Source organism: Centrocercus urophasianus, unplaced genomic scaffold (assembly GCF_019232065.1).
Source record: "Centrocercus urophasianus isolate 14NV4802_14NV808 unplaced genomic scaffold, USGS_Curo_1.0 seq_2, whole genome shotgun sequence".
NCBI lineage: Eukaryota > Metazoa > Chordata > Aves > Galliformes > Phasianidae > Centrocercus > Centrocercus urophasianus.
This window is the reverse complement of record NW_024884755.1, coordinates 1,030,594-1,053,910: the sequence shown is the minus strand read 5'-3', so window position 1 is coordinate 1,053,910 and position 23,317 is coordinate 1,030,594. Positions and strand designations below refer to the sequence as shown.

General features: G+C 37.7%; 1 protein-coding gene across 4 annotated transcripts in view; it reads right to left on the bottom strand.

The window, feature by feature from the left end:
• Window positions 1–1,015: 1,015 nt before the first annotated feature.
• Window positions 1,016–23,317, bottom strand: part of ESRP2 (epithelial splicing regulatory protein 2) — a 42,433-nt gene continuing 20,131 nt past the window's right edge. Inside the window, exons 4-17 of one of the 4 annotated variants that reach the window (XM_042821307.1) lie at window positions 21,970–22,083; window positions 20,050–20,164; window positions 19,195–19,293; window positions 19,019–19,073; window positions 17,710–17,820; window positions 17,397–17,529; window positions 17,185–17,227; window positions 16,424–16,725; window positions 14,652–14,873; window positions 13,590–13,776; window positions 12,591–12,783; window positions 11,444–11,621; window positions 4,975–5,086; window positions 1,016–2,414 (exon numbers count right to left, since the gene is read on the bottom strand). In XM_042821307.1, coding sequence (XP_042677241.1) covers window positions 4,997–5,086; window positions 11,444–11,621; window positions 12,591–12,783; window positions 13,590–13,776; window positions 14,652–14,873; window positions 16,424–16,725; window positions 17,185–17,227; window positions 17,397–17,529; window positions 17,710–17,820; window positions 19,019–19,073; window positions 19,195–19,293; window positions 20,050–20,164; window positions 21,970–22,083 — 1,842 coding nt within the window. In that variant the 3' untranslated portion in view covers window positions 1,016–2,414; window positions 4,975–4,996. Of the gene's footprint in view, window positions 2,415–4,974; window positions 5,087–9,515; window positions 9,599–11,443; window positions 11,622–12,590; window positions 12,784–13,577; window positions 13,777–14,651; window positions 14,874–16,423; window positions 16,726–17,184; window positions 17,228–17,396; window positions 17,530–17,709; window positions 17,821–19,018; window positions 19,074–19,194; window positions 19,294–20,049; window positions 20,165–21,969; window positions 22,084–23,317 lie in introns of those variants that run through there. The other 3 variants (XM_042821306.1, XM_042821305.1, XR_006169256.1) reach the window with 3 other exon arrangements.

Genomic DNA, 23,317 nt, shown 5'->3' with positions numbered 1-23,317 from the left:
TTGCTTTTGATTTCGTGGGGCTTTGGCCACGTAGCTGGGGCCGAGCGGCAGCCGGGAGCAGCAGAGCACCGCCGCAGCCGGCGCTGAGGGGAGCAACGGCCGCAGCCTCCCTCAGCCCTGAGGCTGTGGAGGAAGGCGCGCGTAGGAACAGGGAAGGGGCCATAAGAAAGGAGGTGCTCCCGGGTAAATGGAGCATCATTTCAGATAGCAGACAATCACGGATTTAATGCAGGGTACTAAGAGAAGAACAAGTCTTTTCAACTGCTGGCAAAGCCGCGAGATATGGTCAACGGTGGTGTGGCACAATGTAGCAGTGTAATAAACTGTCTGCTAACCAAGTTTCTACCTTCTGTGCTCCTCAGAAACACGAGAAGAGCAGTAATTATAATGGCGTGGTTCTATCTTCTGTGAAAGTTCCCCTCAGATTTGTTTCTGGTTGTAGGATTTGCCTGAAGCGAGCCTGCTGCTAACAGCCTCCATAGAGCACCAAACAGCATCATCCATCACAGCTGTGAGCAGCAAGGCTTCACCTGGAGGTGGTAACGCTGACAGCAGCTGTGCCGTGAGATAATTGGGTGTGTTTGATTTGAACCATCTTAATCAGATGTTTCCCTCTTCATTTTTTTCTGCAGAAATTATATTGAGCTCTGTCACAACAAAAAGCAGCACTTGGATTGCACAGAAAAGGGAATGACCCATCAGCAGTGGAAACTGTGTGCACTTTTGGATTTCAGGTTCCATACTCAATTTCTTCTGGCACCAGAATGAGAAGTGAGCATATGAAATGTTACAACACCCTCTGAGAAAAGTTCCACTGAAAAAATAAGTGTTTACTACACACATTTCTGGCTTACCAGAACATTTGAAAAACAAGACACCCCTACGCACTCCCTCACAAAATACATACACTCTCTGAAGTCAAGGGGTGAACAGAGTAGATAAAAGGTTATTATCAGAAAATGATGCCCCGTGAGATTACGTTAAAGCGTAAGTTACTTTAAGAAACCAACACACATCGTAAGCATCTCTTTTATTTGTTGTAATATAAAGAAGCATACATCATTCAGTTCCTTTAAGTACAACGCATTGTACGCTAACAAAACGAAACAAAAAAATCAATCCAGACATCCATGAACATGTCACAAAAGGACTCATGTTTTGCTCTGCTGGTATTGCACTTGGAATAGTTTTGAAGTAAGGCACGGTAAAAACAAAGTCATTTAGTGCTTCTACAGCAGATGTCTTTTTTTTTTTTAAACACATGCTACATGACAAAGTACTTCTTCTAGCTTATGTATATACACACAAAGAAAAAAGCATGCACTAGAGAATTTAGATTTCAACATATCTTGTTGTTTCATAATATACAAATAAAGTAGTTCAAAGATGTAAACAAACTGCATGCACATAAACTAGAGCAAAATCTTTAATACAGTATTTGAAAGCTATTATGCTTAAATAAAAAAATATAACTTATTAGTACTCAGGTTTATGTGCCATTTTTGTCCTGTAGAGATTAAAAATTTGGGGTTGGGTAGGGAATTCTGGTTGGGCACAGAGGATTCTTCCGTTTTTGCCATTGTTTTTATTTTTTGCTTTACACATTTGGCAACAGTACATTGGTAGGAAAGACAAATATGGCTTTTGCAAAACAACATAACGAAAACATGAGAAAGCACAACTGTATTGGGATCCAGCATCCTGGTATTTTCCAATCAAGAACAACCATGAAAAAAAAAAAAAAAAAATATCAATGAGCTATATGCTTTGAGATGGGAATGCTACACATTCCAAAAGCCCTTTATAAAGACATTTCAATTCTACAAAAAACAGACACTTTGCCAAGTGTAAACTCTTAAAAACTAAACACAGAAGAATCTGAATGACTCAAGCTTCACTTTCCACTTCAAATGCTACTGAACAGGCAATAGGTTCCTCCCATGGCTGCGACAGCTGAAGTGCTATTAGACTGTCTTCAGAATTAACAAGTTGCCAATAAGGGGTTTGCTTATTTTCAAACAAGTACATAAGAGAATAAGTAAATTAACTGCATATATTTTCCTGTTGCTTTATCTTTGGCATACAATACACCCTTTTTCAAATTAAATACAGGACATGTACCATTCTACATTCCAACACAGCATGTTGAAAAGGCACATTTGACGCTGCAGGGGTGGCAAGGGAAGACTCCTTATTTTGTAAAAGGCACAGTGTTCAGCATGACATTCCTTCCCCATGCCCCAGAGTGTGTTTAGTTAGACCAGCAACAGTTCTACACAGCAGCCTCCCAGGAGCTGTCCGTTTTTCTCAGCCACTGCTTTCTTAGCTAGATCCAGGCTTGGAAAAGTCACCAATGCCTCTCCACTGGGCTGGCCACTAAAGTTGTAAAGCATGAGGATGGAATCTGTGTGGAGCTGCAACGGTACAAAAAGACAAAAGGAAATGTGCTATTAAAACCAGAGCTGACATCTGGAACAGCAGTTTTTTCATTCTCTGTATCAGGTTCATTCCACTCCTGTGTTTGCAGTGAAGAGATTCTGGATGCAAGAATGAGAAAAAAAGAGAGGAGACCAAAGATTAACAGAAATATGCTTTCAGCATCAGCTCCTACTCTGCTGGTGTACTGAACAGAATGATGTAGACATAATTCCATGCAGAGTTTTTGCTAGAGAAGTAATTCAGCTTAAAGGTTGACCGGAAAGACTTAGATGTTAATAAAGGATTAAAGGAGCAAGAAAATGCAAGCATTCAGAAGGTAATTCTTGTAATATGTGGACTACTGGCCAACTGACAAAGGCTGTAACAGCATGTGACTTGCATGCAAAGATTACAAAAAGAGACAGATGTATTACAGTTCTGTGTTGTGAAGATCCGCTGATCTTAACCCAGGTTTACAAAGCAAGAAAGACTTCTCAGTGAAAGAAAGCTGAAGTACTGCACCAAATCTTACTGAACCAAGGAAAACTTTTTAATCATTTTAAGGAAGCTAAGAAAAAGACAGGATAGCAAATTAAATTAGTTATTTACTGCAGAGTGCACCTGCAGTTCCTGATATAGAAGACAGTTTCAAAATGCTGAGTTTAAAGCAGATGTGTCTGCTCCCCTGTGGTACCCAGCCATCTCTTACAGCACTGGAAACCTGTACAGGTTAAGTTCAGAAGTCCCACTTGTACACTGGACAGAAATGGATCTGAGTGAAATTTCTAAACAAAAGATTGAAGGATTAAAAACAAACAAACAAAAAAAGCCCAGCATACAAGATTAGTCTGTTGCAGAATTCAGTGCCAAACAAAACACACAAGCTATGCTGCAAGGCCAACCATTTTAGGAGTATTTTCCTGACTTAAGTTCATGCGACATCTGCCCTCCTGAGCTTATGAAGGATCAAAATACTGAAGTTGAATAGAATTCATGTATGCCTCACTGTCTGAAATGAATACTAGATTTTTCAGTTATTATCAGAAGAAGTTTTTGATCAGCTTTACATTCAAACATAGAAAAATAAAGTAACACATGCTGGAGCTTCACAAACCCAAATATTTGGCAGGCAATAAAATTATTCTTAAAGATAGAAGCAACAACATATTTTAGAAACTAAAAGCATGGACATAGCATAAGGACAGCTAGCACAGACTTCACATTTCATTTTATAAAGTTAGTTAAGAAATAGCATGCAGGAAGAAATTCAAAGGCAAAACATCATGTCTGAAGCCCAGTTCAGATTTAAATTGAGTTTCATTCCAGAATGACACTGTGCTCAAAGAGAAAAATTGCACAAATCTGAGATAAGATAGTCTGCTCTAAAATAGCTCTTTACTGCTGATCCTTGTAACAGCAAGTCATTTTCTGCTGGTCCTCTATTTAAGCTAAATAATGCTGTTAAAAATCAGTTGAAAACATACATGGAGCATAGTTAGACTGCTGAGCACAGAAGACAGCAGGAATGTTATCTATAATCTTTGAAGTATGTAGAATTCACATTGAGCTACTCTACAACTTCTTTTCTAGTCAAAGACCATTTCCATCTAATACACAGTAGAACCCTATTGCTGGTTGGCTTTCCAGAAAATCTGGGTAAATGAAGAGAGACAAATGGATTGTCCAAGACTACATAAACACAAAAATGCTCCAAGTAGTAGCAGGTATTCTGCATACCACAGAAAATACAGCCTCTGCTCCGGCTTCTCCTTAGCAGATCTAATAGTAACATTATAAAGCAAGTAATTCAAAAACAACTGAGCAAATGCTGATTATATGAGAGTAGTTATGTTGATTACGGAGGGCATGAAGATACTGCTATTAAGGCAAAGTATTTGATTACCCTTTTGTTGCACTGAAACTTTTTTTAAACCCTCCAAAAGGGGGAAAAAAATCCCACAGCAACTAATCAGTAGCATTTTGAATGGAATACAATAGAAATGATTAATTGCACCTAAGTATCAATGGCATTTCTCTTCAAAGTATATGGTAGTACTGAAAAGTACGCCATTAGTTTGTGGTATTAGAAAACCACTATACCAAAAAATCTCTCCTAAAAACAAAAACAAAAAAAGTAGTTCACATTTCTTCAGTGAAATCAAGAGGCAGAGAAAAGATCCAGAGGTTTGGGAATTTTGTGCACACATTCTATAGTCACATCAAGAAAAAAAAAAAAAAAAAAGACCATCTGCCTGTATGTTAGATACTGGACTGAAAGCTTTACATGAAAACAAACACATTTTTGGAAGGCTAACACACTATCTGAGCAAAACCAGGCAATCTCACCACAGCTACTCCACCAATTACAGATCATGATTGGCCTTTTTGCTTAGGTTAGTAGATTTTTTTTTTTTTAATAGGACAAAAGCAAAAGATTAAAGCAAGGATCCCGACGCAAGCTAAGAAAGGGGAAAGAAAACAAAAACTGCATCAAGAAACCCTGCTTTAGCTTCCCATACACCATTGGAGATCCAGTTGCTTCGAGTTGCATCTTACCTTCTTTGGAAGTTACAAAGAGTTACAAACAGACCCACTCTTTCGGTGCTTGTAACACACTCCTTGCTTGTTCGCTCAGCTGAATAAGGCCATTGTAGTCATCAGGTGCATACTATAGTACAAGTGTGACATATGATAATCAGCAAGAGAAGGAACAGTTCTGGTACAGCAAGCCACACAGACTATCATTTGCAACCACAATTAAGAGCATTAGCTATAACAACTGGCAGGAGACAGTGAATTTGACAGATGCTATTTTAAAGCAAGATTGAAAAACAACCATCAACTGAATTACTGGTTGTAAAAATGGAATTGAAGTATAAGCACGTGGGGAATATTCTGAACTGTGTATCTGAGCTGCTCCTAATTAACAAAAGGAAACAGTTTAGACCATGAAGTATTCCTTTTCAACTTGTACTCGTGAGACAGTAGCATTAGTTAACAAATATTTTAAGTCTGCACAATCATGCTCCAGAAATGACTCTCACTGGGACAGCTAAGCATCTTTCAGCGTGCATACTGGGATTAGAAGTGTACAGATCTCATTCAGATCTTCTATGCAGTCATGGAAATAATCTGCAGTTTCCTTAGTGCAGAGTGCTAAACACACTTCAGCTGTATAAAATACTTGCATTATACAGACTTGACATCAACAAAGTCAATCAAAAACGATGTCCCAGCATGAATGTACTTAATAGATTTTTTTGAAGGCATTTATACTAATATAGCTTATTTCCACGTAAGAAAAGAAAAGCTACTCAGGTTAACTGCATCACAATAGACTTGTAGAATATTTCTAATAAAAACACTGACTGCACAGTACAGTCACACCAATGAATAGAAGATAAAACCCCCACATATGTGGGTTTTATTTAAGAAATATTTGAGATCCTGAATCTGAACAGTTATCATGCACACTGCCGGGGAGCCTGGTACAAATATGAGATCTATGATCAGAAAGATTATCTTGGGAAACATGGAACATTGTTTTGCACGTCTCTCATTGTCTCCAAACTGACATATCCTGGAAAAGGACTGAGCATACTTGCACATGGTACAAACGCTACTGGAGTGGTTCCTGTAACCCAGATGACAATGTCTACCACAACTCAAGTTACAGAACAACCTTTCAGTGGCAAGGAGAGTTTTCTACATCCCCGAAAATGGTTTTGAATTAATATTTTTAGAAGATTGCCAAATGCACACAAAGTACACATACTGCTTTCTTTGATATTTCTATAATACAAGAAGTCTCCTGCCAGCTTAGGGAGGAAATGATACTATACTTGGGTGTACAATACACATTGTATTCATCCAAAGCGAAGCTGAAGAAAAAAAACAAAACCAAATCAACCATCACAATATACACCTTCCACAGAGAACAAAAACCAAGAGCCCAGAGAACAAAAAAGAAAAGAGACTCTCAGAATTTTTACTACTATTTCTAGCCACCTCTTACATCTAGAACCATGCCAGTAAGTAAAAGACAAATGTAAGAAGTATTTTCCAGATAGTCTCTGCCAGGGCAACCAGAACGTGCAAATATTAGATTTATCAGTTCCCAGACCTGCCCTTGAAACAAATCTACAAAATGTAAGTTTACTCTTTGGAAAGAATGTCTCAAGATAGTACATACTTTAGATTATCAGTAGATGTATAGTAAGTAAAGGTCTACAATTTCTACTGAGGGCAAGTGTTCAAAACACAAGCAATGAGGAAAACATGAAAGTAGGAAAATTACCCAGCAAAGAAACATGGAAGTTGTAGCTTAGGCCTAGCCATAGGCCTGAAAAAGAAAATGGAAATAAAAATACCTAATGATAGAAGTAGCTTTCAATCACAGCAAGTGAAAGTGAGATTGCATTTAATTAAAGCATAAGTTATGGAATAGTAAATTATTCAAATTTACAGGTTACACAAAAAGAACTATTGCAAACAAAGACAGGAAAAAGAAGTGGGGGAACAAAAACATGTGAATGAAATAGAAACGACCTTAGTTTGCCTGATTAAAAACACAATCATGAATACTTCTGATTCTGTTCACAATTCAGAAACCCATGCAAAATAAAAACATCAAACAACTCAGGATGGACAGTGTAAAATCCAGGCTGAATCTATAATCCCAGTGCTCCAAATGAAAATACTGTTCTGCTGATGGCCAAATTCTGCTTCCATTTAGATCTGAGAAATTCCACCCAGTGATTTAATGCCTCGTACGACTAGTTGCAACTTCACTGAGCTAGGTTCTAGAGCTTGCTTGCCATAAATATTACTGAGACAATATGAAACTTCATACTGTATTTTTGAACTCTACCCTTAACAGACAAACAATCAATAAGAAATACTGCAATAGTTGCCTTTAAATGCAATAAAATTATAAGCATATCTCATTGTTCCAGTCTCCAGTATCCTCCTTATCATCTCAGTCCCACCTTCTTTGCTTCTCTGAACTGAAACACAGCTTCTTTCCTCAGACTGCTGCCTTTTCACCTTCTGAGCCCATGGCTCTTCAAGGGCTGGGCTGAAGTTGATGTGAAGAGTTCCCCTCCATCCTAAATGATCCTGTGATTCAGAAGCAAGCAATTTCTCCCCCACACCCACTCAGCGGGGACAGGGGGATGCACGATGGCAGAAGGAATATGCATACATACTGAACAAAAGGGACTGAAAAACAGGGACATTGTCAAAAGTAAAGCAAAACAATGCTTGCTGAAGAATGTGTTGTTTCTTAATAGAGCCAGTGAATTATTGTACAAGTGTATCTACCCTTCTAGGTATTAACATTTGAATTGGCAGAGGCATTTCAACTCATGTATATTAAATAACACTATAATATTAAATAGTATGTATTATAATAATCTTCAATAATATTAAGTGGCAGATGTATATTAAAAAAACAACAACAAACACCTCTGTCCTTAAAGAGATTATGAAAATCACAGCTTGGAGTACTGCCTTACTTTGCTGCATCAAACGCAGGAGGCAACTGACAGAAACTGTAACCACTAATTTACTAGTCCCATGCTCACAGAGGCTTTACCTACAAGAACAAAGTTTCAGAAAGAAGATAAATTTAGGAACAAAGCAACAGTAAGTGGGATTTCTCCATCATATCCCCTTATTCCCTTCCCTGGACCAAAGGTGCTGCGCCAAGAACAGGCACACAGACAGTGGCTATCCATCTCTGACTATGGAGCATCAGATTTCAAAAGGAACCCAATGGAAAGAGAGAATAGTTCTTTGTTCAAACATGCATTTCAGAGAAAAAGAACTAGTCCTTAAGAAGTCTGTAACAATGAAGCCTGCTGTCCTGATACAAGGGAGAAAGGTCGTTAATGCTCTTGGAATTTAGCCATCCATCCTTCCCCTTCTAACTCCTTACTAAGGTTTTAAGTACAACTTCCTACTCCAGCAAGTCTTGAATTTTGGGTCCCTAAAGAGTTGGAGGATTAACACACTGCAAGTTCTATACAGCTGCAGATAAAAGGCATGTAAGCCCACTACATTTTTAAAGAACCGCTGTCCACTTTTAATTATAAACACTTTTTTTTGTTGTTAATTATCTTCCCCTCTTAAAGCATCTTTTAGCTACAAATCCTGTACATGACTGGAGTGAAATCACTGGCCCAGCTACAACAGAACACAACTTAGAAAAAACAAACAACAGTTTAACAGAGTAATTACTAAATCAGAAAGTTTTAATACTGGCTATTTTAAATGTTACAGTGCACTACAACATCATACAGAAAGGTGACTGGGAAAGTTACTATCTCCAAGATTCGCTATTAAGATTATTCACAAGCTTTCTAAGATTGTGTTTAATGCAAAATGCATTAAACACATGCAAGCTGGGAGGAATTTTCAATGGTAAAAATAACAAAAAAAGCGTAACTATAGGAAGAAATTGAGCTATGTGAACCACTCAACAAGAGAACTGTGCTGATAAAATAATTGAAAATGGAAATAAGTGATAAAATGCTGATCTGCAGATGTTTACGTTATTTACTATTAGAAGCATGTACTGATGTTGAGACCAGCTTGTTGAAGCCCATTATACACAAAGTCTGTCTTTTATGAGGCAGGTCTGGTACAGAAGGTGTTTTCACTTCAGTAGCAACGTGTGCATACATGCAATATATGGAGCCCATGAAGACTGAAGGAAGAAAACAGAGCATAAAGCAGGAACTCAAACTTAAAACTTGTTCCTTTCAGACAAAGAGAAAAAAAATCACCCTCCAATTTCAGCTTCTCCAATCTGTTTCCCAAGCCCATTGAATACCAACATCAATTAGTTAGGCAGAGATTAAAACCACGCCCAGAACACTGACAATTATTAAGGGCTCACTTTATAAGTGACCAGAAGCATCGAGCAATACATCCTTGGGCAGCAGCAGTAAGTGAAATACATAACATGAGGAGGAGAAGGAAAAAAAAAAAAAGAAAATTAGTATTTCCTCCAGAGACTCAATATTGTCCCAGTAAAGCAAGTCACCACCTCAGTTTTCCCCTAAAGGAATGAGGGATTATAAAACTAGCATTACCACATGTGGGATCCAAGAACAATTCAAAATAACTCCTTGGCTCCTTTAAGATATTGAACCCGACCTCATTTGGACAACATCTTCTAAAGAAATCAAAGAGGTGACCAATTTAATAAAGTAACTGATGACGACACAAGGTTGCAGCAGAAGAATATAAATTGCTTTCACATTGTGGTAAAATTTCTATTAGTTTCAAACATTTAAGTGTGCAATCAAATGCTACAAGCTAATCTCTAAATGCAGAAAAAAGTACAAGGTCAAATGCAGTACCAGACCCAAAGCCCAGCTTCACTAAATTGAAGATGTAGTGGATGAAGATATTGGAAGTCACCGACTTGCTCCATTCCCAGGATAGGACCATGTCCTTTTTCAACAGCACACTTACACTTCTGGCTGAATTTCAGTTTAGAAAACAAGACAGTCCTCACTTAAGGTTTTAATTCAGCCACTGTCTATCCATCAAAAAAACCCAGTCAGGTGAAAAAGAGTGAAGTATCAACAGATAAGAAACAAATTATTATCGCTCTGTTGGGGAAGAGGTGTAAGAAGGGGGAGAGAAAAGGGAATAAATCCATAAACATCTGATTTAGTTTTAACTCTGTAGATGCTCTGTTGAAGAAAAATCCTTAAAGATACAACTAAGTTTAGCACGTTCTTAGCGTGTCAAAAATTCAGCACACCTGTTACAAATTGACCCTCACATTTTTCCACTGAAAAAAGCATGTATGCAAAATTATTTGTGAACATAACTGTAACATTTTAAGAGATGCCTCAAGAGGCACGTATCTTCCAAATACTTAAAACTGAGGACGTATATATTTAAGTACCTGTTCATATTCTGCATACATTTGCATAGCAAATACCTGGTTCTACAAACTAATGCCTACTGCCCTTCAGGATGAAAAAAAAATATCATGCCTGAATGTTTCATGTTAACTGCTAAACAAATATGCTCAACAAAACAAAACAATTCCAGCCTTTAACAATACCACTGTTCACCAACCTACTGAATTTTCTAAGACAAACTCATGCAAAAATTGCATTCTTTTTATGAATACCACTTAACAGGTGCTCGAGACACACCAAGTAGATTCTAAGTCAGGTCTTCTGAGTAGTACCAAAGGAAAGCTCTGGTATTTGTACAAATGCTGTCACCCAAACAAGATAAATACTCATCAGAATACACACCACACTCAATTATCTTCCATTTTAGTAAATATCTGATGACAAAACATAGGTATATGTAGATACAATATCCTCCAAGATCAAAAGAAGATGACATGGAAAGACCCATTCCACAAATTCAAATATAGACTGCTGAAAAAAAAAGTCTTTGCACATGGTAGTAGTTTTTTTTTTTTTTTTTTTTTTTTTTTTTTACTCTAGGAGATGAATATCTATGCTTTCCTGCTGATACAGTATTGAAGCAGCAGGTACTGACTGAAATTACCTATAGCAGCACTTCGCATACTTGCTATCAGTACAACCTGCGTTGGAGAATACAGTTCTCTTCAGGTTGCAGTGTAATGCAGTTGGAATAGCTGTAATGCAAATGTGTTTATTTTGCTTATAGGCATGTGTTGCTGCCTACAAGCAAAACAAATGGCCCAAGCAAGAGTCTGACACTGGCATCTTTCCTCTTTTGTAACCTGGGTGTGGCGACTTGCATCGCAGCCTGTTAACTAGAACTTTGTTCTGAGCAGTCTTTAACAAGTCTTTCATGTGAGCACTAGATCACTGCCTTCAAATTCAGTTGTGTTTATTACATAAAAAATAGAGCAAATTTTACTACTACTGTCTGTCAATTAAATAGGGAACGCTGAAATTGTATACTTGTTGATAGATTTCCAAAAGCAGTCTTGCTTGGTGTGATCATTACTTAAAGGTGTAAATAAAACATCAGGGAGGGAGAGTGACTTCACACTAACCTGGTATCCCTGGAAGAAACTTAGAATCTCCTTCATTCCTGTGTTATACGGCAAACCCTGCATTCGGACTAATGCTCCAGGCTGGGGTAGAAGTGGAGTGTGGGTGGCAGTGGCAGCAGCAGCTACAGCTCCTGGAGGAGCTGTAAGATATCCCACTGTGGTAGGGGATACTGGAGGACTATAAGAGAGAAGAGGCAAAATTGTTATCAAAAGAAATAACTGATTTTAGCAGGCAGAGAAAAACTGAAAGTTCAAATATAAGAATAAGGTTAAAAAAAAAAAAAAAGGTAACAAGCAGCTTTGATACAGAAACTTTGTCAATTTTTCCAACTTCTCTTCAGCATTTGATGACTTGCAGAAGGGACATAGAGGAAAACAGCCAGCATTTGTAGTTGATAAGGTAAAAAAAGCAGATGTTCCACTGGGGAGGAGAAAAATGAGCTGCAGATGACTTCTTCTAAGATCATTAACAAAAGCATGAAGAAAGCATGGGAGAAAAATTGTAGAACGAAGATCAAGGGAAAAAATCTGGTGCTTTTAAGCCACAAAAAGTGAGTAAAGCAGCATCTCCATTCAAGGCCCATCTGACAAGTTACCACGTACTCAGGCTATTGTCATGAGCCTAGGAAGAGCCAATAAACTATTTCCCCACAGATCCAACCACCAGGCTACAGTGAACCATCTTGATAACATCAGTGAGGGAAGAAAGGCGGAGATAATTTGCTCTGTATACAAACAAAGTATTTTTTGGTCTCATGGATATAAGACATTTAAGCTAGTACATATCTATTATAAGCCTTTCAGTATGAAAACAGTATTGTAAGTACAACATCAAGCTAAGAGAAGACAGTAGAGGCATGGCTTCATATTTAGCCAAGAAACAGAACTGTCTTGATGACATCACATCAGTGCCAAAAATGCTGCTAAACATTAGAATTACATTATTGCGAGGTTCAACCAGATCCTATGGAGAAGAGTGAGCATCATTAAAAGGCCACAGAGTAGTTAAAATATCTCCACTGATCAACAATTTCTCAGCATTATCTACGTGAGACGTACAATTTAAATAGCTATTGAAAGGTAATTACACAGCTGCCTAATCTGTCGCAATAAAATGACAAGAGAAGCAGCCGAGTCTAGGGGATACCTGGGATAGTAAGCTGTGTAGTTCATATAAAGCTGAGCAGCCTGAGCTGGGTAGTAGGTAACAGCTGGAGGAGCAGCAGCTGAGGCCTGGGGAGTCCTTGCTGTTGGCAAGAGGGCTTGTGGCTGGTAAAGCGCTGCTTCTGCTGGGATCACAGCTGCTGTTTGAAAAGCAGCATAAGCTGGTGGAGAAAGACCTAAAAACAAACCAGGATATGAGAACAAAAAGCAGTCAGAACGCAGATCCCTGGCTTTAAGAAAAGACTTGTTCATCCCAGTGAGCTTAACGTCTGGGTATGATTTATGAACACATACAAATACTGTTCTCTAGCCTCTCCCTGAGCCGCATTTCCGCGAATGAAAACTGTAGCATTTGAAGTGAGTTCTTCCTAAGAGTTCACAACTCCTACAGTTGAGCATCCCTGTCTATATGTAAATGGTAAGTAGGGAACTTCAGAGTTATTCAAAGAAAGCATAAAGCCATGTGCATAGAGAAAGCAGGCGTGCACACCAACACACCCTTTCTTCTTTCTAACAGAAGTCGTTCTCTGTGAGACAAGAGAACCATAATTAGCTATACCCAAAGAGTACCTTCTTAATGCTCTAAGGCAAGACAGCAAGAACACTCATTGACAGCTAGCATACAGAATTATTCCCTTTTTAAAAATCCCTCTAATTCCAAGTAGATTTCATGACAAGCAAGTCCACTGCAGAGCTCAGAAGAACAGTACACCCACAAAAAGCAAAGTGTGCAACTATTTCACTGGCAAGGCCTTGCTGCCCTCTACGCACCACCGAAAATTCAATAAAAAAAATGCCTCCAATCAGTCCCATTATTGCCCAGAGGGAACAACTCCAATCTCAGCATGTATACAGATGAATGATTATTGATCACGGCAAAACCCAAGTCAAAAGGCGAAAGGCCACAAAGCTTCAGCACCTACCACATATCAGCCTTTAGCAGCAGAGAGCAGAAGAAATGCAGACTTACATGGTAACTTACATGGCGGTGGGGATAAGCCACTACGATTTAAAGTGCCACCCATTAAAACAAAGTTCATCTCCTCTCCTGAACACTGGAATACTTCCACATAACGGTCCTTCATCATTTTTTTGTGACATTTTTGAGCCACCATAAAGGCTTTGTCAGCAGATTTCATTTGGATAAAAGCATCACCTGATGGTCGTCCCTTTGGAAAAGAAAAAGCAATAAGCTAATGTGTAATTTGGCCATTCAGAACACAAGAAATGCAAAAAGTCCCAAGATAAATACCTACTTACATATTGTTCTTCTGTATCTAGTACTAATAAGTCAATAATTACTTTTAGAAGCAAAAAGGCAAGACTCAGGTATCCATCACCCAGTTAACTTAATACTACCTCCTTCTGCAGAAAAAAGACTAGAGCTAACATTCACATTACATCAGCCCACATGTGATCTTTTCTGTTTGAATTTCAAACATCTCCAGGAGATGAAGATGCTGTAGATCTCTCTCATTTATTTACACAAAGAGTAGCATCTCAATGTTTCTGTGGTCAATGGTGCTTATTCTTGACTCAGGAAGACAAGTTAAAAAATATCCTTATAGCTGCACCAATAAAATATATCCAAAACATAAGTTAAATAAGCAGCTTCCTTTAAACTCCAGTAAGTCTTTAATCATGTTAGAAAAAGAAGTCCAAAAATGCCACTCAAACAATGCAGCTACCACTGAATAAAAAAAAAAAAAAAAAAGCCATTTCTATTCTGTGTATTTCCAGAACTTGTCTGAAACACAAAGGACTATTTCAAGGCAGCCTCCAAGACAAAGCTATTGTTAACAAGTCCTGCCACAAGCATCGTCCTCCCCTACCTTAAGCCTACATGTACAGAAAGAAACACAGATATGTACGTAGAAGGGAGGGCACAATGTGGGAGAAGAAAAGACATATATTGAAGTATTTTCTCAAAATTATAGAAGACCTAAGGCATAGCAAATAATAGGTAGGGTACCATGACTTCTAACCATCTCCAATAACTGGAAATAACATCTTCAATAACTTAGCTTTCATGCAGTGCTGTTACCTGTTGATTAAGGACCATGTGAACTCCATGAGGCTTTATATCAGCTGTGGCATCTCCCATGAAGTCCAGGATATCATCAATGCCAGCAGTGTAAGGAAGGCCTCTAAGCCGGACACAGTCCCGTATGCTACCCGTGGCAATTGTATATGGTGGGGGTATAACAGGAATGATGGGAGTTGGGAGGGTGGGAATAAGAGGCGTTGACATGTATCGATTAAGTACCTGTAAGGAAAAAAACACTTGGATAGAGATTTACACAGCATCTAGTTAAGCACAAATCAGTTTCCACGATGCTATTTCATACAGTTAAATAAATCCACGTCCAACATCAGAGAAAAACATTTTCTTAAAACCAATTTCTGTGGGCAGCTTTCTGTTGGGCATTTCAAATTCATAACTCTGAAGGAAGACAATACAGATCTGATATATTTAACCTGCTAGACTCTACTAACAGACTTTTGTAAGTTCACTACATGAAAAGATAACAGTTCATTTCTGACCATCCCAAAAAGAAACATTTGGGAACAACATTTTCACTAATATATCAGTACTGCCACTTACAGTTTTTTCTTAGATTAGGATAAATTAAAGCCAGCCAATTTAAAAGAACTGAGACCTGAAATAAATGACAAGTAAAAAGTCTAGCTCTAATTCATTCATAAAGCTAACAGGTTAATAAACAAAGACCCTTGTTTAACTAGAAAAACTATCTTGAGGCACAGGGTTTCTGAAATGAAGGTAAGAGCTATAGGAGGCCTTGATCTCAACATTTTATTTTCTCTTGACTCATCCCACGTGACAAAGGGAACAACTTATGATTGGGATCTATTGCTGAAAGATGTATTTAACAGTGATTATCAGAAACACCTTCCACTGAAAGAGGCACCAAATAAAGAGATTACAAATCTTTAGCTTTGTCAGTAACAATTCAGCAAAAGGAATTCCTCTCAATAGGAGTCTCTTTTTCAAGAATCTATTCTCAAAACACATTTCAGGCCAGAAATATATTATATACATATACACATATATTTTAAAAATATATTATATATATAAATGGCTATATAAATACAGCCACTGTTTTCTCAAAGGCAAGATGAAATCTTATAATAGTGCTTTTTGGCATTATTAGTCTAGAAATACTCTGTCAGGCAGAGAAATTTAGTATGCGATTCAGTACAAAGTTGGTGGTGCCAAAATAAACTGGTGCTTTACTGGTTTAAGAAGATGGCAATAGGAACTGGTGAAAGATAAGAGGAAAAATATTGGAATTGATTGAGAAACATCTCACTTCCTTTCGCCAGACATGAGATACCTGCAGCTAATTCTTAGCATCCAACAAAACAACTGTAGCAAAAGCTATTTTAATGTAGCTAGATTAAATTTTGCATTCAATTCTGTGCACTGGAGATAAGTTTAAAGACAATATTGCAGCATTTCAAGTATTACTATCATGTAATTACTACAATCTTGAACATTTCTAGTATAATTTTTCAGGTTCCAGATTAATTAATTTCTTTTAATTAATTAATTGATTTAATTATTTAAAATAATCCAATAATTACTTTATGATCTGAGGGACGTGACAGTAAAAAAGAAAGAAAAAAAAACATTTGCACAATTTTCCTTGCCAATCAGTAAGCATATTTCCCTTCCCAGAACTAAACATCTTTAGTATATCAGACTCGCACAGTTGTCCACAGGATATTTGTGTGCAAGTACTGAAAGGAATCTTTAACTGTTAAGTTTTGAGTTTCACAGCCAATAGTTACAACCTGCTGAACTTCTGCTGCTGTGCTCCTGAAGAGTTCAATGTAACGCTTCCCAAGTATTTCTTTGTGCTTTTTAAGTGCATTCTGTGCATATTCTTCACAGGAAAACAACACAAATGCATCTCCTGTGGGCCTGCCATCTGGGTACTTGACAAAGAGAAGTCCTTCTTTCCCTCCTGTGACTGGACACTCTGGCCCCAGGAATCCTAAAACATCCTCCTGAGTAGCAGTGAATGGAAGACCTCTCATCCGGATGATAACTTGATTCTCTTTAGATAAGAACTGAGCCACTTCATTGGAGGTACCTAGTACAAAGAGAACAGTGTATGGACAGCCAATTCCATAGGACACAGGAGCAGATGCACATTAAGGAGCAACACAGCAGTAAGTAGCTAGCAAGAAACCCACAGAAGACCAGAAGCACTACTTACTCCCAAACTGATTTATTTTGAAGTGGACCCTCTATCCCTAAAGTTGTTCATATTTTAATAAAATTGAAACAAATAAGAGATTAGTGTCAGGTACAAAGATAATTCTGCTGCAAAGGCTCCTCTTCCTCTCAGCAAACTGAGCCTGCTAACATCACAGTCCAAACGCTCACAGCTATAAGTCAACCAAATGAAAGCAAAGTTTCACAGGGTCAAGGAATCTTAGACAGCAAAGCAGGAAAAGCTACCTCAGGAATTACTTATGCCCTCAGCCAACAGAAAAATCAGAACTATAACAATTTAATGAAAGTAACACTGAGCTCCATGATCACTTACCTCCTGCAATTTTTAAGAATTCTTCCCCAGTTGCTTTGTAAACCTTAAAGAAAAAAGAAACCATGAAAATTACAACATTCAACTCTTTCGTGTGTGAGGCAGTGTATTTTGCTTACTTTGAGCAACTTAGGAGCACACCTTGTTCTTTAAAATCATACTCTAAAATATTTAGATTGCTTTTCAAATATTTGTTTCAAGTTGCTACTTCTTACCTCAATGTATCTGCTACCCATGTGATGCTTATGTCTTTCCAGTGCCAGATCTCTCTGTTCAGAATTGACAAATCGAACTAATGCTTCACCATTTCTTCTTCCTTGAGCATTCAGACAAAGGGCCACGCCACCTCTGGAACGTAAAGCCAACAAATTAAGCAGTGTGATGTTGGATCTCACGCCGTTTGTCACTTTCTCAGCTTCCACGCAGGGGAAACATTAGCATGGACTTCTGAGAGAGAGTGCACTAAATATTAAACACACACGATGTTAAAGAAAGCGATAAAGGCAAAACAAGTTTTTGTCTTCTTACTTGGCAATATTGAGCCCTTTGAAGAATCGGGCAATATCTTGGTCTGAAGACTGCCATGGCAAACCTCTAGCACGTATTACCGTCTCACTATCCACTGTTTCTGATTTGCTGCTGCACAGAAAGAAAAATAAATATGTAAAATTAAGCTTTTGTCTAGGTTTCCCATTATCTTATCAAATTTCCATTTAAATTGAAAATCTAGAGTATACTCATCGTTGAGATTCTTCAATTCTGCTCATTTTAGTAAAGAAAACAAAGATAACTGGGATAATCCCTTCAGATACACAATGCCCAAGGTGTGTTGTCATCACATCCAGTTCTTTAAGAAAAAAAAGAAATGTCTCAAACTGAAGTAATAAGGAGCTTCCAAATTTTATTCAGAAGTTCTAACAATCTTCAGGTTTTATCCTAAATCCTGAAATCATTGTAGATGATTATGAAGCAGTCCTAAATGTGAATTATTTATGCTTAGTATATCTGATTCTACAGTTCATGAAGTATATTTGAAAACTGAGAACTGCTCTGTTTGTTGTCGGCCTAAGCCAAATTCAATTTAAATCGGAAAAAAAAAAGGAGGAAAAAAGATTGCAGAAAAGTAGAGCTGTCTGTCTAGAAAACAACCCACAACAAGAGACCTGTATACAGTCAAAATGCCTCCAAAGTTGTAATTCAAATCAAAATATGGTACAGGGAAATGCCCATTTTGATGAGCCTCTGAAGAGGCAGAACAGAAAAAACACCCGAAGTTGGGTAAGGAACATTTCTTTTAGTCAATAGCTTCCATTTTGACACTCGAACAAAGAACAAACTGAAAATATAAAAATATATCCAGGTACTCTTTGGCTAGACATCAAGGCTTTCACAAAAGCGTAAGTTATGCTTCTGTCAGACAGAAAAACCCCTTAAGCAGTCTCTCGAAATGATTTTCTTCTCATTTGCTTCAGCTACAGCTTCATAGGTAATTCTTCAAAAGTATTACATAGCTCAGCTCCATACAGAGTGCACAAACCCCTGTTGACACAGGGAGCGTTCACAAATATTTTTTCACGATTGGTTAGGATAAGTCAACCTCATTCCCATTCAAAACAGAAACCAGTGAACAGTGTTCCACCTGCTGTGGCTTGAAAGGCAGAGTAAAACACAGAATTCAGTACACTAGCTATGGTCTGTGCACCAGATTACTGAATACACCTACTCTTCTCAGGATCCAACCTACTTCCATAGTGACAGCAGGGAAACACTTGCAAGCTTTCTCTGCTGCAGATGAGACTCAGCTTTGGTTGTAATGAACTGTGACAAAGGCACTTACCAAGGACCTGTTTCGTACTTGTATTTCACAGTTTCAGGGTCAGTAAATATGTGATCTGCAACAAAGCGGGAAGTTTAAACATAACCAGGGTCAGAGGTTACTTAAGAATGACAGTTCCACTGGCCATTCATCAAGAAAGAAAAAATTTCAGCATTCTGTGTAAATAGATCACTTACCGCAATTTTCAGAGAGCATGCTGAAAATGATAGCCACCATTGTTTTTACTTGCCACACGCCAAAGTCCTCCTCTGCTTCATCTGTCCCTAAGCCTAGATCTGAACAGGCAATTAGAGAAAATAACAGACTTGAACAAATAGTCGTAAACAAGCCATAGGCTTTCCTGTTATTAACAAAAAATTGATAATCAAGTGATACCAGCCTTCACAGGGACACATGGCCATCAGGCATTTGTGACTGTGCTCACAAACTGGTTAATATTCACTTTCACAGTCAACATTCTGAGAACTACTGATAGTGTTAACAGCTCAAAAGAAGTAGAATAAATTCCTATCACTTCAAATATAATTGAACTTTAACCACATTCTTCTGGAGCCACAGAATTACTCCTAAAATTTAGACATAGAAGTGGTTTATTTTGTCCATTTTTTCAATTAGTTTTTTGTTTTACACAAAACAGAATCAAAGAATAATAATTGTCTGCAAACATTGGAAATTTGCAGGCCATCTAGCTCTGAAAAGGCCCACCGATAGCTAAACCTTTCTCCATTAAGATCAAATACACATGCAAGGGATGGTTTTATTTTAGTGTTGGTGTGCACCTTAGTAATTTACTAAATATGGTCTAGATTCCATTACTAGAGACAAAGATTAAAAACCATTACAAACAGACTCTCTCACACACACACACACACACACACACACACACTTCAGCAAACGTTAATTTGATTTTACAGCCATGAGACTTTTTAAAACCCATCTTAATTTAGGAGAATAAAACCCATAACAATCACAAGAATAAAACCTAAAAAAGAGGAATCAATTCTGTTGCAAAAACTGCAGCAAAAGGATACATTCTGCCATGGTCTTGATTGTCTGGTCTTTCACGGCGGCTGAACTAGGGTAGCACGTGTGAAATTCTTTGCGCAGATCATAAAAGGAATAGAAGCATTCTGAGAGCAGGAAATTCTACAAGGAAAGCAAAAAAAGCATTGTACACATTCCTTCACACTCTAATCAGTATTTCTGGACTGAATGATGCCATCTCAAGAGCTACATAGTTGCATGTCATCAGCCTGTCTAAGATAGACCAGGTTGGATTTTTTCCCCCTTTTGAACAGTTCAGACACTGCAGTCTTGCAGAATTCTCTCTCTACATGAGCACACCCAAGTAGCTGCTGAGAGGTAGGCCTATGCAAAACACCTCCACATCTAGGAAAAGTCACAAAACCCTCCAAAATTGTTTTTCCTGCTATATATATTCTTCCCATTAGGACACTGCTATTTCCTCTTTTGAGGCAACATTTAAAAGCAATATAGTACTGAGACATGGTAACAGTACGTATCAATATTGTCACAATGTAGAAAATATCTTCACAAACTTAAAGACATTCCTTCTTCACTATTACATATTTGATAACAACTTCAGTTATATAACATTATTACACAAATATTTAAGCATTCTTTCATTTGAACATTGGCTCCTGTCCCCATGTTATAGCCCAGAACAAGTTCTGCTAATAATTTCTCTTTTACTCTCCCCAACTGTTTCACTATATGGAAGTTTGCCTTTGCTCTGAAAATAATTGAGAAAAATCACAAAGCAGCCCTTGTTAGCAATTGCAAGAACCAGCTTCTGAGGCTTAATAATACTTAGTGTTCAGGAAAAATTAAACTGCAGCAAATGAAAATGTATTGAAGAAAAAAAAAAAAAAAAAAAAAAAGAGAGAGAGAAAAGAAAGAAATGCAGTACTGGAAGATTAAGAATGTCATCAAGTCCATTGCTTGATCAGGTATGGGCAGTTCCAGTTCCAGGATATTTTTTTTGTTTGTCTTGCTTTAGTTCATTTGTGTCAAGACAGAAATATAAAGAATTACCCACAATCCATACAGCAGGATGGCATATTAAAAGAGAAACAAACAATGCTAACACATTTGAACACTGAATATCATTGTTTCCGTGTTTCATTCCCACAAAAGCATGTGTTTTTATGAAAAGTCACAATGATATGATTTATAATACAACACAAATGCCAAACAAGTATTTGTAAAAACTCAGCATGACCAGTACACCTATACAGAGAAGAAAAAAAACACAGCTGATCAACTCCAATGTCAGCTGCTCCCATTCCTGTGGGATTTCTTCAGTCCCTGTCAAGCAGGTTAACTCGGCAGCCACCACCCCAAACAATGGCAAGCTTCTTCCTGTGCAAATCAGGCTTGATTGGGAACTGCTGCTTTGTGTGGGAGTAGCAAATAAGCTGTAGTACTGCATTCTGCTGAATAAATACAGACGGGAAACAATTGCCATTCTCCAGGCCAAGTCACTGCCTGCACATTTACTTTCTACAGGACACTGACATATGGTCCCACCAACTTCAGGTTTGGTACAAACACATAACCCTGCTAGCGACCAGTGACTTAATTCAAACCTAAACAGAGGAACACTTCTATCACGTCCACTGAGGTCAGACCTTTGTAATCATGCCCTACAACACAGAATACAGGCAACTTGTAGTTTTTCTTCTAACTTGTCTTTCCTTATTTTCTTCTTCATAATGCTTCTCTGGCTGTCCTCTAGTGCTCTAGCTGATTTTCCAGAATAAGCGTTGAAATACAGTAATAGTCTACAAGGTGAGGATCATCAGAAGTATTCCTGGAGCACTACAGTTCCCAGGGTGGAACTGTGTTGCTCATCTCAAACTCGGATGAAGGACATCAGAGAATATAGTTAAACACAGTAGTGCTCTTTTATGTCAGTTCTGATCTCATACCTTCTTAGATGTTTCTGGGTGGAGGACTTGTCGAATGAGTAACTGGCCATCACTGCAAAGGGTGTAAGAGTTCCTTCCAAATACTTTCAAATCACTGGATACCAGCTGAATAAACTGAAAAAGAGATAACTTGCATTTACTGACTGACACACGTAATGCAATAAAACAAGCAGTAACTATAAAAACTCTTTTTTTAGAAAGGTAAAAAGTTCAATAATTCATAACTTTTGAAAAAAAATGATATAGAACAGACGTGTGCTCCTAAGTAAAATGCAGACAAAAAACATTTTATATTCTGCAAATCCATCAAGAACACCAGCAATAAGACAAAAAGGACAACTAGGAAGAATTTAGTGATCATATAAAGGAAGTGGTGTTGTAATAGTAAGCTTCAAAATCCGAACTAATAATTAAAAATTGCTGTGCAGTGTTTTAAAGGAAAAAATCCCTCCAAGATCAATCAGAATACTAACTGTATGACAATCTTTCTTAACCTACGACACCTTTGACAACAGTTATATCCTCCATATTTTGCTTTAAATTAAACTTCAAAACAAAACAAAATCCAACCCATCACAATTTACTGTTTCAAAAGTTATATGCTAGGAAAAACAAACAAACTTTGGTCTGATGCCTTAAGAACTGAAATTGTGAGCTAAAATCAAGTTATTCCATGTAGAATGGATTATCCCCAAAAAGGTCAATCCTCAAGAGGAAAGGGCTGCATCTGTCTCACTCAGTACTATTTTCCATCCTTGGATAACAGCTTCTGGCCTTTTATTAGCCCATATCAGGATTAAATTCCCTGTTCCTAATTGGTAACTAACACAGTATAGTTTCTACATATATGAAATCTGTACAAAGGAGCTTGTTAACTAACATTCAAGGTGACAAATATAATTATTCTAAGCTTCCCTCTTGATGCTACTCACTCCCAGGAAAGCATCACATCACAAACAAAGAAATAACTAATCATGATGCAGTAGCAGCCACCCACTGCTCTCAGCTATAACCTACAGCAGAAAAACACCTCTCCTTTAAATAAGAACAAATCTGTAACTGCAAAGATATAAATATATTGTCTTTTAATCTGTGTATGTGGAAAATAACAGCTGGTTTGTTTTATTATCAACACATGCAACACTGTACATAGTTACAGTCTCTGCTTTCTAAAGACAACAGCCTAATGATCTGCTCTCACAGCGACACAATAACTTTGAACAAACATAGCAATTATGTCCCAAAGGTAAGTCTCACAAGGGAGAAATCTTACATTAGACACAGTGGTAGCAGCAAAGACAAGATTACCCAGGCTTTAATTTGAAGTAACTGCTTAAACCCAACATGG